This window comes from Vicugna pacos, chromosome 14 (assembly GCF_048564905.1).
Source record: "Vicugna pacos chromosome 14, VicPac4, whole genome shotgun sequence".
In the NCBI taxonomy this organism is placed as follows: Eukaryota; Metazoa; Chordata; class Mammalia; order Artiodactyla; family Camelidae; genus Vicugna; species Vicugna pacos.
In genome coordinates this window covers 59,502,320-59,517,352 of record NC_133000.1, presented here as the reverse complement: position 1 = coordinate 59,517,352, position 15,033 = coordinate 59,502,320, and the positions used below count along the sequence as shown (strand labels likewise).

The following is a 15,033-nucleotide window of genomic DNA, read 5'->3' as shown; positions in this document are numbered from 1 at the left end:
GTCTGAGGCACATTTGAACAGACAGTGAAATCTGATTTGGCGGTTAAAAATATTGTGGTTTACCTTGACCGTTGTTGGATCATTTGGATAATTGAGAACCCGAGAGAAGAAAGGATTTGATCATATACAATTTCCTCCTTTGGACAAATTGATTTCATCTCACAAATATGTGCTGTCAACGGAGTCCCCCCTTCAGTTGTTTTTCAGAGGTTGTTTCAAATCCTTTAATTTTTTTAAAGTTCAGCACTTTACTTTTCTGCTCTGTCACATTGTATTAATTATGATTTCTGGCTCTCGACTGGATGTGATACTTCTTAATAAAAGCCGACTTATCTCTTCCTCCTTAAGTGTGGTGATAGACGTACCTGCTCAGTGTCTGCTGAGGCATCTCATCACAGCTGGGAAATCAGGGGCTGTGGATTAAAGCTCTGCTAACGTGAAAAAAGGGAAGGAGCTAAAACAATGCATGCCACATTTTCTGAGTTAGTATGTGCTGTTAGATATTCATAGGAACCTTGGAAATATATAGTCAATTGTTCAGTATCAAGTTTAAAAAATAGCAAACAATATTTTGAAAATGGATGAATATATCATTTTTTCCAGTAGACATTGATCAGTATTCTTTAAAGTTTTCCACCAAATGATTAACAGCTTTATTAAAGATATTCCCTTAGCAGGTGTGTGCTATGCAATATAGCTAAATCCATTAGGCAAAGGGAGAGGAGAGAACAGAGCCACAATACCAAAGATGCATTTTTGTATATAATGGGATACAAATCAGATGCTATCAAAATACTCAGCGTTAGTCAGTGGCTAATTTACAGTGGATAAAAATTATCACGCTTCTTTAATGAAATTACATGAAATGTTCCCCAGCAATCTACTCTATAACTTGCAGGCTTTCAGTGACTTCTTTCTATAGCTTGCAAAAATGGAAGAATCTCTTGAAAATGCATGCGTACGACATGCCATTGTTTGCTTTGATTGATGTAATGAAATTCAAATTCCAGTATTTTAGGAAACACTATGTACTGTTTTCATTGTCCTGCAAATACACCTTCAATTTAAAACATCTTTCTTTTAGCAGGGAAGAGGTTGGGATGGAGGGTAATAAAATTACAGATATACTAAATCCTTCTTACTCAGAGTCACTTTGTGCTCTTCACATTTGCAGGTTTAAGATGTTAGGATTTAAGAACGTTTAAGTTAGATTCAAAGAAGGCATGTTTTCAGTCTATCATTTGAACGTTGAGTTTTCAATACTTTGTGTGAACATTCCAGCTTGGCTTCAGAGAAGTTAGGGTGACATACCTTTTTGTAAATATAATTGTTATGGTCAGAAAGATCTCTTGTCCCACTCAGAGGAAGAGAGGAGATAAATCAAGACTCCAACCAGACGTATGTATCAGGGCAGAAGAGTTCAGTTACCAAAGCCCAGGAAGTAACATCACTGCGCCCATCAGTGTCAATGCCATCGTTTCGGTTGCCGCTGTACATCCTGCTCCAGCTGTGTCTAAGGTACCACCACCGTCTGTTTGATGGATTTGCTTTACATCACTGAGGTTCATCTCCTCTGGCATCCCTGTAGAGAGGCAGATAATACACAGGATCACAGATGACCACCTCACTGTGATATGTCAAGAACAGCTCTTTAACCCAAAGTGTGGACACCATTGTTTTATTCTTTTTGTGTTGCATTCTCCATGTGCTCACCTAATTCTTCATGATTGACATGACAGGACAGAGGTACTTCTGTTCCTCGTTAACTGGAAAGGACGGGACCTTCAGTGGGAGTGCTCAGAAATATTACAAGAACAAAGTGAAATGAGCTTCCCAGCTTTTTAAAGCATTTGAAATATTTCCCTAATGTCATCAAAGTAAGGAAATTTAATTAAAATGTCCTGAGGGATAGCATTATTGCTTGTCCCAGAGATGTAACAACTGCAGGAACTGTGTGAAATCCTTTCTCGTGAAAATAAAGCCACGTAAGGAGAGATAATTCAGTAGGACAGTTTTAAAAAGTAGAATTTATACAGATCTTATTTTGTATTAGGCTAACCTGTGCATAGGATCCTTCTTGAAATATGTCAAAGGACAATAGTAACAAATATTCAATGGTACCTTTTAGACACAGGCAGAGCCGTGGGGAGAGGGGTGTAGAGATCTGTCAATAGATCCAGGAATTTGTTAGTAGGATGGACTGGGCATTGAAGTTAAGGATGAAGTGTTTGGTGAAACAAACAAACAAAAAGTTGGGCAAAGTTAGAGACCAAAATCGTCACTTCCTGGTTATTACTTCTGTGTGTTGTAAAACCTGGTAAACTGACAAAGAGACCAGCTCCCAAATTATTGGGGCTGAAATAATGATTTTCTTGAAGAAGCTGACCTCACTATGATATACCTGGAGGACCACTGATTTATCACTTACTGTCTAGTGCCACCCATGTACAGGGACGGTGAGGCTGTCTGAAATATCTCGTGGCATGCCACTATCAGTCACAATTAACAAGTTTAAATTTAACGCTACTACAGCCACAAATATTGACATCGCAATTACAGTGAGACTGAAAAAAAAGCTTCATGTAAGGAAAAGTCAATATTTATGTAATCAGGTCAATACATGCATATAATTCAGAAGGTCAGCTCTGCTGCATTCAGGGAGGAGAGCATTACAACGAGGCTCAGCTCTGCTGACCTGACATATTGATTTCACAGTCCGAGCTCCTGTGTTATTATTCATTGTTTGGGTACTTGTTTTGCCCTTCTGTGTCATTAGGGAAGATGCATAACTAGGAATTCTTTTTTTTTTCTTTTTTATTGGGACTGGAGTTGAGTGTGAATATTTTAGTCATGGTTTTATACTTCTTGTTATGCCAGAGTGTAACAAGGAGCTATGAGGACTCAAGGCAATTAATTAAATTTTTTTTCCAAGATAACTACGTAAATTTGAGCTTTACGGGATTTATTTTTTCTTTTTTAAGCATTGTGAGAAGTGCCTGGATTGGATTCATGAATAACTTTTTCTCCTGCCTTCCTGAGCTGGTAGACTCCTTATTCACTCATGAGCCAGGCACTGGTCTGAGGTCCGGGTAGCACCATGTTGAGGACAATATGAAAACAGTAAGATGTTAAAACTTACGCCTGCAAGTCAGGCAATGCCAGGAGGGGTCGCATCTCTAATGAGATGCCATTTTAACACCGGAGGTAGAGATGTCACTAACAAACACGATAGTTCTAAGGATGATGGTCCCTTGAGACACAAATTAAATTAAAAGAATTAAAGATCCCTTGAAGAGCCCGGAAGTCAGGGCTGTAGTTTCAGGTCAGATCACAACCTGGCCTCAATGTCTGCTAAGAAATCTTAGCCTGCCGAGAAGGCCAGTCCCACAATCATTTGATGCAGTGATTGTTTTCTTCAAGGGACTTCAGTAACTAAGCTTGTAAATTTTACCAGCGTTCAACCCAAGACCCATAAAAGAAAAATTCATTTAGAGATTTCTCACATTAATAAATTAATTTTAAATAAGCTTTTCTATGCATAACAGCAACACAAAGATGACAATGAATTCATATTTCTGCCTGGGTGGTGTGCAGTCTGGTGAGGGAAGACAGATAGCCATTTTATTACAAAAATAAATGTAATATTAAAAGATTAGTAGGGAATTGGGTTAAGAAAATTAAGAGCATTCACTTATTAAAGAGATTCAAAAAATAGGTATCTATTGGAAAAATGTGTTTTGATATAATTTTATACACATACTTTTGTGATCTTTAAGGATCTTTGAACTCTGATTATCTACGGCTCCTTTCTTTGAGGGTATGGAGTCCAACATTAATTTCTGTGTTCACCTGGTAAGCATTTAGTTATAATTAGGTGAATGAATCAGTTGATGAATTTAATCCAGGAGAGAGAATGACAAAATTATAAAAATACATTTCTCCAGTTCAACTTGAGTGGTGTCCCCCAGTTTTATTGAAATATAGTTGACATGTAACAGTGTGTAAATTTAATGTGTACTACATGTCAATTTGATACACTTACATATTGTAAAACGATTACCACGATAGTCTTAGCTAATGTCTCCATCATTCCACATAATTACCACTTCTTTTTTGTGGTGAGAAGATTTAAGATCTACTCAATTAGCAGCTCTCAAGCATGTAATTATTAGCTATCATTGCCATGCTCTTCATTAGATACCCAGAACTCATCTTACAACTGGAAGTTTGTACCTTGGTAGCCACCAATCTACTGTTTCTATGAGCTTTCTAAGGTGACACATATAAGATAATGCAGTATTTTTCTTTCTCTGACTTATTTCGCTTAGCATAAGTCCTTAAGTTTCATAGAAGTTGTAGCAAATGGCAGGGTTTTCTTTTTTTCTCATGGCTGAATAATAATCCATTGTTTTATATATACCACATCATCTTTATCCGTTCATCCGTTGACAACTGTTAGATTGTTTCCATATCTTGGCTATTGTGATTAATGTTGCAATGAACATGGGAGTGCAGATTTCTCTTCAAGATCCTGTTTTCATTTCCATTGGGTATATACCCAGAGGTGGAATTACTAGATCGTATGGTAGAGATCAGTGAAAGTGGTCTCTGTGATTTTCTATTTGACTTTGAGAGAGTCTGACTAATAAATAGGGCTGTTCTATAGGAAACCCCTTCCATTCTCTGGAGGACAAGGGTGTGGGATTTACTTACAGCCCCTTTGGTTGACCCTTTATAGTGATGAGTAGTCTTCCTTTTTAACAAATTATATAAAAATAATGAAGAACTTCTAATTTCTCTTAAGTTAAACAATGCATTAAAACATTAATGGGGTTTTCTGGCTATAAACTGAAATATACTTAAAAGTAGTATGATTTTTTGTGATATTTCAGCTCTGTGTAATATTGGGGATTGTTATCATTTGTGTTACTGCATCAGGTGAATTATTGGTTATTCTCCAATAATTAATGATAAATAGATTTTATTTTGGGGGATAGAGTATGTAGCAAAGGAAATACTGTTTGGATCTTCTGCCAGTTCCTGATGCTGTTTTTAATTCCATAATGTCATCCAAGTCTTTCCCTCAGTTTGTTTTACTGATTTTTGAAGACTTTAGGGAGGCAACATACATCTCATATTAAAAAAATGTCAAATTATTTTAAGCAATTTTATAATATTACTGTTGTGGGCTCTTTTAAACTGTAATGGTGAAATTTCTTCTAGAGATAATTTTTAAATAGAAACTTTAAAATGACATTCTTTTGCAATTGGTAGTAAAAACCCTATATTAAAAATATGTCTATTAAATATACTAGTTTTCAGTTACATACTACAGAACTTAGTTACAAGAATTTACAGGTATTGGAACAATTATAATTAGTGATCCTGGAAATTATTTTTAAACAGTATAAGAATGATCAAATATGGCTAGTTAATGAAATTATCAAGTTTTATATATCTTCATTTAGTGATAATAGGGGGTTAAAACACTATTAAAACTTAAGATAATAATAAAATGATACCTACACCTAAGACACATGGTAGTAATGTTCAGTGGTACCAAAAATAAAGAGAACATTTTTAATGTGCACAAGGAAAGAACAGGTTGCTTTTAACAGAACGAAGTATTAGGTTAATTTTTAGGAGCAATAATAGAAGCTAAAATTTAAAAAATTACTCTAATTATGAAGGAATGTAGCATTATATACAGAGTTAAACTATGTGGAAGAAGTAATGGTATATATAAAATTATTTTAACGGAGAGTCAGTATTTTCAATACTCCCCAAACTACTCTAAAAGCATTATTAAAAAAATATGTAAAATTACAAGATATGGAGGCCAAGGGAAGGAGTGGGATGAAAGTTATATAGTGTTCAAAGTAACTGGAAAACATCTAGGTTACCATATATAAATGTGTTGGTTATGAAAACAGCAACAAAATGGTTAATTTAGGGGGTTAAAAAAGATTAACCCCCTAAATTAAAATATTAAGTAATTAAAATACTTGAAAACAATTGTTAAAACATTCTAAAGTATTTGGGAAGAAGTGAGAAATACTAATTAGCTCTAGACAACTGTGGCAAGACACAACTTTGGCACGACAACTGCGTATTTTAATGCAAAAATTCAACCTTAACAACTTAAAAAATTAATATGGAATATATGTGTTCCTAACCATTAAGACAAAAAGGATTAATAAAATCTAATGGATGTCAGGAAAGAATAAACACACAAACAAAAATGCCTGGCAAATTGAAAGTACAAAATCAGATGTTAGAACCACATGCAAATAATTTAGTGATCTCTAAATGAAATGAACTGAATCATATTAGAAAAGAAACATTCAGTTTGGATTTCAAAAGAAACCTAACAGCATAGCAAAAATGATACAAAAAGGGTGAGAGCAAATGCTGGGAAAAACATTTCAAGCAAATAATAACCAAAAGAATGCTGATGTCATTATATTAATAAAAGATAAAATGGATTCTGAACATTAAAAAGGATAAGGAAGGTCTTTATGTAATAACAAGAGAAATAATTTAACATGTAAATATACCAATTCTGAGCCTACGTTATCTTAGCGTATTCTCAAAATGAATCAGTATTAATAAAGGAAAATAATAAAGCAAAATGGACATATACAAGTCAATGGGGGATTTTAAACCCACTATCTCATTAACTGATAGCTCAAGCAGAAAGCACATTCTCTAGTCCAGCTTTTAACACTACGAGTGGCTGGTATTTTTATTCTTATCCGTCTGACATGTGTGGTATATTTAATTGGATCTAACCTTCAGAGGAGACGACAGGAGCATTACTTATCACACTAGCTCCAAATACAAACTTTCACAAGCTTGTCTAATAAGCAGATATAGCTAGCTAGCAAGCCAGATAGACAGGGTCATGCAGTTAATGACTAGTGGATATAGTGTGTAAACATTCTTTTAAAGCATACTTAAGATATTTCCAAAAGGGCTCACATATCAGAGGATCAACGACTAACAAGGAATTTTTACACAAGGAGTATGAGTTCTTTGACTATAACACAGTAGAATTAAAAGTCAAAACTAAAGAAGAACCATGATCCCTAGCACACCTTATCTAAGGACGTAAAACAAGACCTAAACCAACAGGAGATTTTCAAGTTCACAGATGAGAAGATTTAAGTTTCTATGGTGTCTCTTTCACTGTATTCTGAAATCCCATCGTGCTGTCTCTAGGTGTGGGTCTACTGGATCCACTGTGCTGGGCATTCAGTGACTGTCTGGAAACTCATGTCCATCTGAGGAATGGATGGACCTCTGTACAACTGGGGAAACGTTCTTGACGTCTTAATTGATGATTTCCTGTCTACCAGTTTCTCTGTTGTGTCTGTTCCATTATTTGAGTGTTCAGTTTCTGGAAGACGTCCTCTGATTTCCTCTTCTAGTTTCCATCATTTTACTCTGGTTTCTAACAGATTCCTAAACTTAAGTCTTTTTGTTGAGGTTCTCATCCTTGCATTCAGATTTTAGATTTATTAACTTGTTTTATTTTTCTTGCAAATATCCCTTTTGTTTTTGTTTGTTTTTCTTAGACTTTATTAAGATACTAATTACACTATTTTTTTCAAAAATTTTTTTCTCTCTGTGCATCCTTGTCTTATTACAAATTATGTTTGTACTGTTTGTAAATATGACTTTTTTCACGTTACCCACTTAGATTAGTGGTAACCCCTGATTGTATTTAAGAGTAGGGAGGGAAAATTTGGTTAGAACTCTGAGTGTGTAAATGGGGCTCAGTAATTAATAGACAAATGTTGTCATGTTTCCATGTCTGTTGGGAAAGCTTACACATGTCAGTAAGATAGGTTACGTCAGGCTGAAAAAACAAATGGGTCCAAAATATCGGTGGCAATGTCTACTGCCGGTCCATGTAGCTCTCTATATTGTAACTTAGCATCTCACCTTCATATCTGCACATCCTTCCATGATGGCATTAGGCATCACTCATCCATTTAGGTCTGGCTCCCAAATATTGTTATCATTACCTCATCTGTTTCCTCTGCTCTCAGTAAATTTAGGTTTTTGTTTAGAAAAAATTCTTATACTGTATTTTAGTTGGGTGGCAGGAGGGAATAAAATTAAATGTGTTTGATTGATCTACCATCTTGAAGGCGACTTTGAACATTTCCAGCATCTGGCCGCTGAAGCTCCACCTTGACTGTCCGAGTAGGTCTAGGTCTCTTCAGTTCCTTCACACTGGTGTCGTCCAGGCTGGCATTTTTTCTGGTTGGCCAGGGTTCCTGTTGCTAACTATGTATGTACGTACGTATGTACGTATGTGTGTATGTATGTGTGTATGTATTGAAGTATAGACAGTTTACAATGTTGTGTCAGTTTCTGGTGCTAATTATTTTTAATGATCATTCTTGGTATGGTGGTTATTTTCATTACAAATACTGAGCAGTGTTCCATTTTGCCAGGAAACTTACCAGCGAAACATGTCTGTTCCCTCCCCACTAACAATAGCGCAAGACATGCTATTGTCTTGTGGACACTGGAGGGCTGAAGGCAGGCAATTTTGCCTTTGCATTGCCTAATGTAGGGTGCATCTGCTGTATGATCTTACAAAGCTTGCTTATGTGCCAGAGGAAGGCCTAGCTAGCTCTAGCGCTATGGGAATAATTGGAAAATTGAGGCTTGCCATAATTTGGGCCCTTTAAATATTTTCTTTTATTTGGACTTTTTTTGTTGTTGTTGTTGGACCCATAATACATATCTTTAAGATACTGGGCTGGGCATTGATTAAATAGATGACATTTTCACTTACTAGTATTTGCTGAAAATTAGCTACAGCAAGTAAAATGCGAACACTGATGAGGGGACAATTTTTCTCCCAATGAAAGGTGAAAATTAACTTCAGACAAAACTTAACCTGATTCACTTCAGTAAGTGAGGAATATTAAGTTAGCTAATCTTTAGAGCCTAAAAATTGTCAAAATGTCTAAGAATGTTGTACAAGCCAGATTGTGAAGCTTATTGTATTTATTAAATGGAAATGAATTATCTTGGCTTGCATCTCTGATTCATCATGTGTATTAGAAATCAATGTTCTTAACTTAGTATTTCAAGCTCTAAATATTTTGAGTAAGTTGTTTTTTAGAAGAAATGCTTTTGGCCTAAGGGATAGCGAAACAAAATATAAGGAAATAGCCATTGTCTTCATCCTTGAGGAGAATAATGATATTCATGGGATAACCACACAACACAGCCCACATGAGGACATCCAAGGGTATGGGGCTGGCTCTCGGCTTGCCCTTGTGGTGGTCTCAGTTGGAGGTTTGTGTTCAGGTGGGACGATGTAACCTTTCGAGATAGATTATTTGCTCTACTTTGGGTTGACAAGACATTATGAAAATAACAGGTGTGTGTGTGAGGAGGGAACACTCTTATATAGAAAGCAGGGGGATTATGCGGATGTTGAAAATTACAAGATCACCTCCCTGACCCAGTGTGGAAATTCATCCTTTCTGGCCTTATATCTGCTGGAATTAATAACATCCATATGCTCTCCTTCTCAAGCCCACAATTCATTGTTGCCCTGGTATCTGATTCCATGTGACATATTATAATAAATTGCATAGTTTTCCAACTACTGTAAGTTTTCTGGCATCAACCTGTCTAACAACAATCATGTCAGTTCTTTCTGTCCTTGTCCCCATCCATTGTCCAATTATAAACACTGCTTAGGTGTGTCTATGTTTTCTTGTCATCATCACTCATCTTAAGATTGTTCATACATACATATATATATATGTATACATCTTTTATCATTGATAGTTGGGTTTATATATTGATGTCATTTACTTAATGTTAAGTCCCTCAAATTCATGATCATATTTGTTTTCTATATCTTGGGCTTGTAAGTAGCTATTCACTGTATCCTATATTTGCGAGAAGATCTTTGGATATATGACTTACGTGGAATGTTTGATATGTAAATAAGCACTTAACTCTTTTTAATTTGTTTAAATTTGAGCTACCCAGACTTCTACAATTCATGCTAGAAAGCAGTGAAGCAGAGTGGAGAGAAGCTGGGGTCAAGCCCCAGAAACCTTAGAAAATTCACATCATCACTGAGATTCAGTTTCTCCATCTGTAATATTTACATGGTGATAAAGTCTTCTCCCAGGATAGATGTGAAAATTAAATGAAATCATAAATATGAAAAACACTGTAAATTTTTTTACCTAGACAAACATAGGATTATTATTTGAATATTAGGGTCTGAGGCAGGCAGTGAGTTGACCAGCAAAGGTGCCTTGAGAGCAGATGATAGAGCCAGAAATAGGACGTCCACCTCCTGACTCCCTGGACCTACCTGGTCAGGGGACTGGCCACCTTAGACCAAATTACCTGCACTGTTTAAAAGCTAGTCAGATTTTGCACAATGTAGATGGGAGCACAAGTTCACAGAGAATCATCTCTATCATCAAATAATTGTTATTATATAGACGATTCAACTGCTTATGCATATATGTATGTATTATTTATATAAATATTTAAAAGCCAAAGTTTAGCAAAGATGATTCTTTAGTTTATGTGGAGGATGAGCTCTTACATAGTTGGCATTTGGTAAATGTTTCTGAATAAATTTCTATGAAACAATGGCCTCAATAAACTTATTGGCCGCATACAAAACAAGCAAACAGCCTTCTACATAACACATTCTACCTGTGCATTTTCCTGTAAAGACAGGTGCTCACCTTATTCCCAGTGATTTTTTTTAAGACTTTAAAATTTTAGAGCAATTTTACTTTTACAACAAAATTGGGAGGAAGGTACAGAGATTTCCCATAAATGCCCTTCCCTCCTCCCCGTCGTGTGTAGCCTTCCCCATTATAACATCACTTCTCATAACGGTGCATTTAAAATTTTTCATCAAGGATGAAACTACACTGACACATCATAATCACCCAAAGCCAGAGTTTCCCTTTTGGTTCACTCTTGGTGTGATACATTCTGTGGGTTTGGAAAAATGACCATGATATATATCCATCATTACGATATACAGAGTAGTTCCACTGCCCTAAAAATCCTCTGTGCTATCTCTTCATCCCCTACTTTCCACACCAGTGACAACCATTTGTCTTTTTAATTGTCTTCATAGTTTTGCCTTCTCCAGAAAGTCATAAATGCTTTCATATAAAATGTCACCTTTTTTGACTGGTTTCTTTCTCTTAGTAATATACATTTAAGGTTCCTCCATGTCTTCCCATGACTTGATAACTCATTCCTTTTTAGCACTGAATAATCCATTATCTGCATGGACCACAGTTCATTTATCCATTCTCCTGTTAAAGGGCATCTTGGTTGCTTCCAAGATCTGGCAATGATGAATAAAGCTGCTACAAACATCCGTGTACAGGTTTATGTGTGGGGTTATATTTTCATCTCTGTTGGTTAAATACAAGGAGTGCAATGACTGGACCTTATGGAAAGAGTATGTTTAATTTTATTTAAAAAATCACCAAAATATCTTCCAAAGTAGATATACCATTTTGCATTTTCACCAGCAATCTTGTTTTATCACTTCGTCAATATTTGCTGCTGTCAGTGTTCCGGGTTTGAGCCTTTCTAACAGGTGAGTGAAGATATCTCATTGTTTTAATTTGGATTTCCTTGATGATACATCATGTAGGGTGTCTTTTCATATGATTAATTGCTGTTTGTATATCTTATTTGGTGAAATGTCTGTTAAGCTCTTTGGCCAACTTTAAAAATCAGCTTGTCTGTTTTCTAATTGTTGAGTTTTAAGTATTCTCTGTATGTTTTGGATAGCAGTCTTTTATCAGATGTGTCTTTGAAAATATTTTCTCCCCGTCTGTGGCTTGTCTTTTCATTTTCTTGATACTGTCTTTTGTGGGGCAAAAGGTTTTATTTGTCCTTTAAATCACAATGCTGTGCATTAGATCTCCAGAACTTATTCATCTGTTAACTGCAACAGAAGTGTTAAATGCTAATGGAGTCCAGCTTATCAATTATTTCTTTCGTGGATTGTGTCTCTCGTGTTTTATAGAAAAAAGGGTTTTTCCCAGAGAATTTTATGTAAACTGTTTTCCAGCAGATTTCCTATGGAACCTGCTTCCCAACTTTTGTAAGTGTATAGAGCTTTTGTGCAAAGAGCAGTCTATTATATCAAGGATATTCTGATGTAAAAAAGGAAACTGGATCTCTAGATGATCAGTGTTATTCTCAGGAAGGGTCAGTTTCAACACACTGAGTATACATCAATAAAATTTTTTAAAAAAGAATGAAATGAGGTGGGAAAAATCATTTCTAAGTGGAAATGCAGAGAGAATGTATCCATGGAGGTGGGACTGGAGGCTATTACACAATAAAACATGAGTAAATGGGGACCAGAGGGAAATGATTCTCCCTGAGCAGCTCCAAGTCATCTTACAATATCACCCTACCTTTGCATGTGGGGCCAAATGTGGGATTCTAGTTCTGTCTCCAACATTTAATGCATCATAAGTAGAAATGGTGGCAATAAACATTTTAAAAAAGACTTTAAGATGGATATACTTTTTATTTCTAAGTAATAATCGACAGTTTATGTACCTCCTCCAAAATTTAGTACACTTGTGTTTTCTAAAATATTTTTTGACATGGGAAGCAAAATTTCAGCAGCTTGTGCAGACAAAGCTTCTAGAAGTTATCTAAATATTAGTTCAACCAAATTTATTGTATGAAACTGTCACATCCAGATGGTATACATTACGCATATGATAAAGGTCTCTCGTAACATTCTCACTGATATTAGCTTGTTTGTGGAACACTGAAGCTGTGACACAGGCTGATGAGATCTGGGATTCTGCCATTCTGTTCTCAACTCATTCTGCAGCACGTAAATAGAGTAGTGTACCAGGTGCGCGGTAGGACCTCAAAAACTGTTACAGCAGTAGGATTCCATTAAATTAAGGACAAAATGAATCCCATACTCAACACCGAATTTATCCCTTAAACAAAATCTATACTTTATTAAATTGTCTTGAGACAGTGGCTGTCTTTCTGTGCAATATGGTTTCTCAATCTTGTTTGTGTTAACTTATGGCCAATTTTAAATGAGAAAACTTTCATACTCTCAGTTGAGAAAGCTGATTTGACTTACACTGTTAGTTAAATATGTGTAACTGCACTACTACATACAAACTTTTTATTTATGATGTAAAGCTAAATTAAACTTACAAATTAAAGTCAAACAATGATGAAATTAACATCAACATAATCAGTTAATGTGATGGATGACAGTCCTCCCAACTAAATCCCCAACATACTGTGAATACACGCAGATGGTGTGATGATTAGTTTCATGTATTAACTCGACTGGGTCACAGGATGTTCAGATATCTGGTCAAACATTATTCTAGGTGTTTCTGTGTGGGTGACATAAAATATTTACTCAAAAAAAAATCACCTTTACAGTGAGTCACAATTGATAATCATCCATGGATGCGGTAGTGTTCTGTGTATTTGAAATACCATAATGAAGTGGAGTAGTTAAAATTTAAAAAGTAGAATCAGATCAACCTCAGCTAAAATCCTGGTTCTTTTGCTTATTAGCTATGAGTACTCGAGAACTGGGGCAGTAGATTTAGCACAGTGCCTGGGACATTGAGAACAACAAATACCAATGGTTAGTAACAAGTCATGAACAACTCAAACCTTTTTTCTTTTTAAACTTTTTTTTTTGAGTTATAGTCATTTTACAATGTTGTGTCAAATTCCAGTGTAGAGCACAATTTTTCAGTTATACATAAACATACATATATTCATTGTCACATTTTTTTTTCGCTGTGAGCTACCACAAGATCTTGTATATATTTCCCTGTGCTATACAGTATAATCTTGTTTATCTGTTCTACATTTTGAAATCCCAGTCTGTCCCTCCCCAACCCCCGCCCCCTTGGAAACCACAAGTTTGTATTCTATGTCCATGAGTCTGTTTCTGTTTTGTATTTATGTTTTGTTTTGTTTTTTAGATTCCACATATGAGTGATCTCATATGGTATTTTTCTTTCTCTTTCTGGCTTACTTCACTTAGAATGACATTCTCCAGGAGCATCCATGTTGCTGCAAATGGCGTTATGTTGTCAGTTTTTATGGCTGAGTAGTATTCCATTGTATAAATATACCACCTCTTCTTTATCCAGTCATCTGTTGATGGACATTTAGGCTCTTTCCATGTTTTGGCTATTGTAAACAGTGCTGCTATGAATGTTGGGGTGCAGGTGTCATTCTGAAGTAGGGTTCCTTCTGGATATATGCCCAGGAGTGGGATTCCTAGGTCATACGGTAAGTCTATTCCTAGTCTTTTGAGGAATCTCCACACTGTTTTCCATAGTGGCTTCACCAAACTTCATTCCCACCAGCAGTGTAGGAGGGTTCCCCTTTCTCCACAGCCTCTCCAGCATTTGTCATTTATGGACTTTTGAATGATGGCCATTCTGACTGGTGTGAGGTGATACCTCATTGTAGTTTTGATTTGCATTTCTCTGATAATTATACCAATCATTTTTTTCATGTGCCTATTGATCATTTGTAAGTCTTCATTTGAGAATTTCTTGTTTAGGTCTTCTGTCCATTTTTGGATTGGGTTGTTGGTTTTTTTCTTATTAAGTTGTATGAAATTGAGCCTTTGTCAGTTTCATCATTTGCAAAAATTTTCTCCCATTCTGTAGGTTGTTGTTTTGTTTTACTTATGGTTTCCTTTGCTGTGCAGAAGCTTGTAAGTTTAATTAGGTCCCATTTGTTTATTCTTGCTTTTATTTCTATTGCTTGGGTAGACTGTCCTAGGAGAACATTTTTGAGATGTATGTGAGATAATGTTTTGCCTATATTTTCTTCTATGAGGTTTATTGTATCTTGTCATATGTTTAAGTCTTTGATCCATTTTGAGTTGATTTTTGTGTATGGTGTAAGGCAGTGTTCTAGCTTCATTGCTTTACATGCTGCTGTCCTGTTTTCCCAACAGCATTTGCTGAAGAG

The 15,033-nt window shown here is 35.7% G+C and overlaps 1 protein-coding gene across 1 annotated transcript in view; it reads right to left on the bottom strand.

Annotated features, from left to right (window-relative positions):
* Positions 1-629: 629 nt before the first annotated feature.
* GPC5 (glypican 5) overlaps positions 630-15,033 on the bottom strand; it is a 1,165,610-nt gene continuing 1,151,206 nt past the window's right edge. Inside the window, exon 8 of the mRNA XM_072976438.1 lies at positions 630-1,582. Coding sequence (XP_072832539.1) covers positions 1,425-1,582 — 158 coding nt within the window. The 3' untranslated portion in view covers positions 630-1,424. The remainder of the gene's footprint in view (positions 1,583-15,033) is intronic.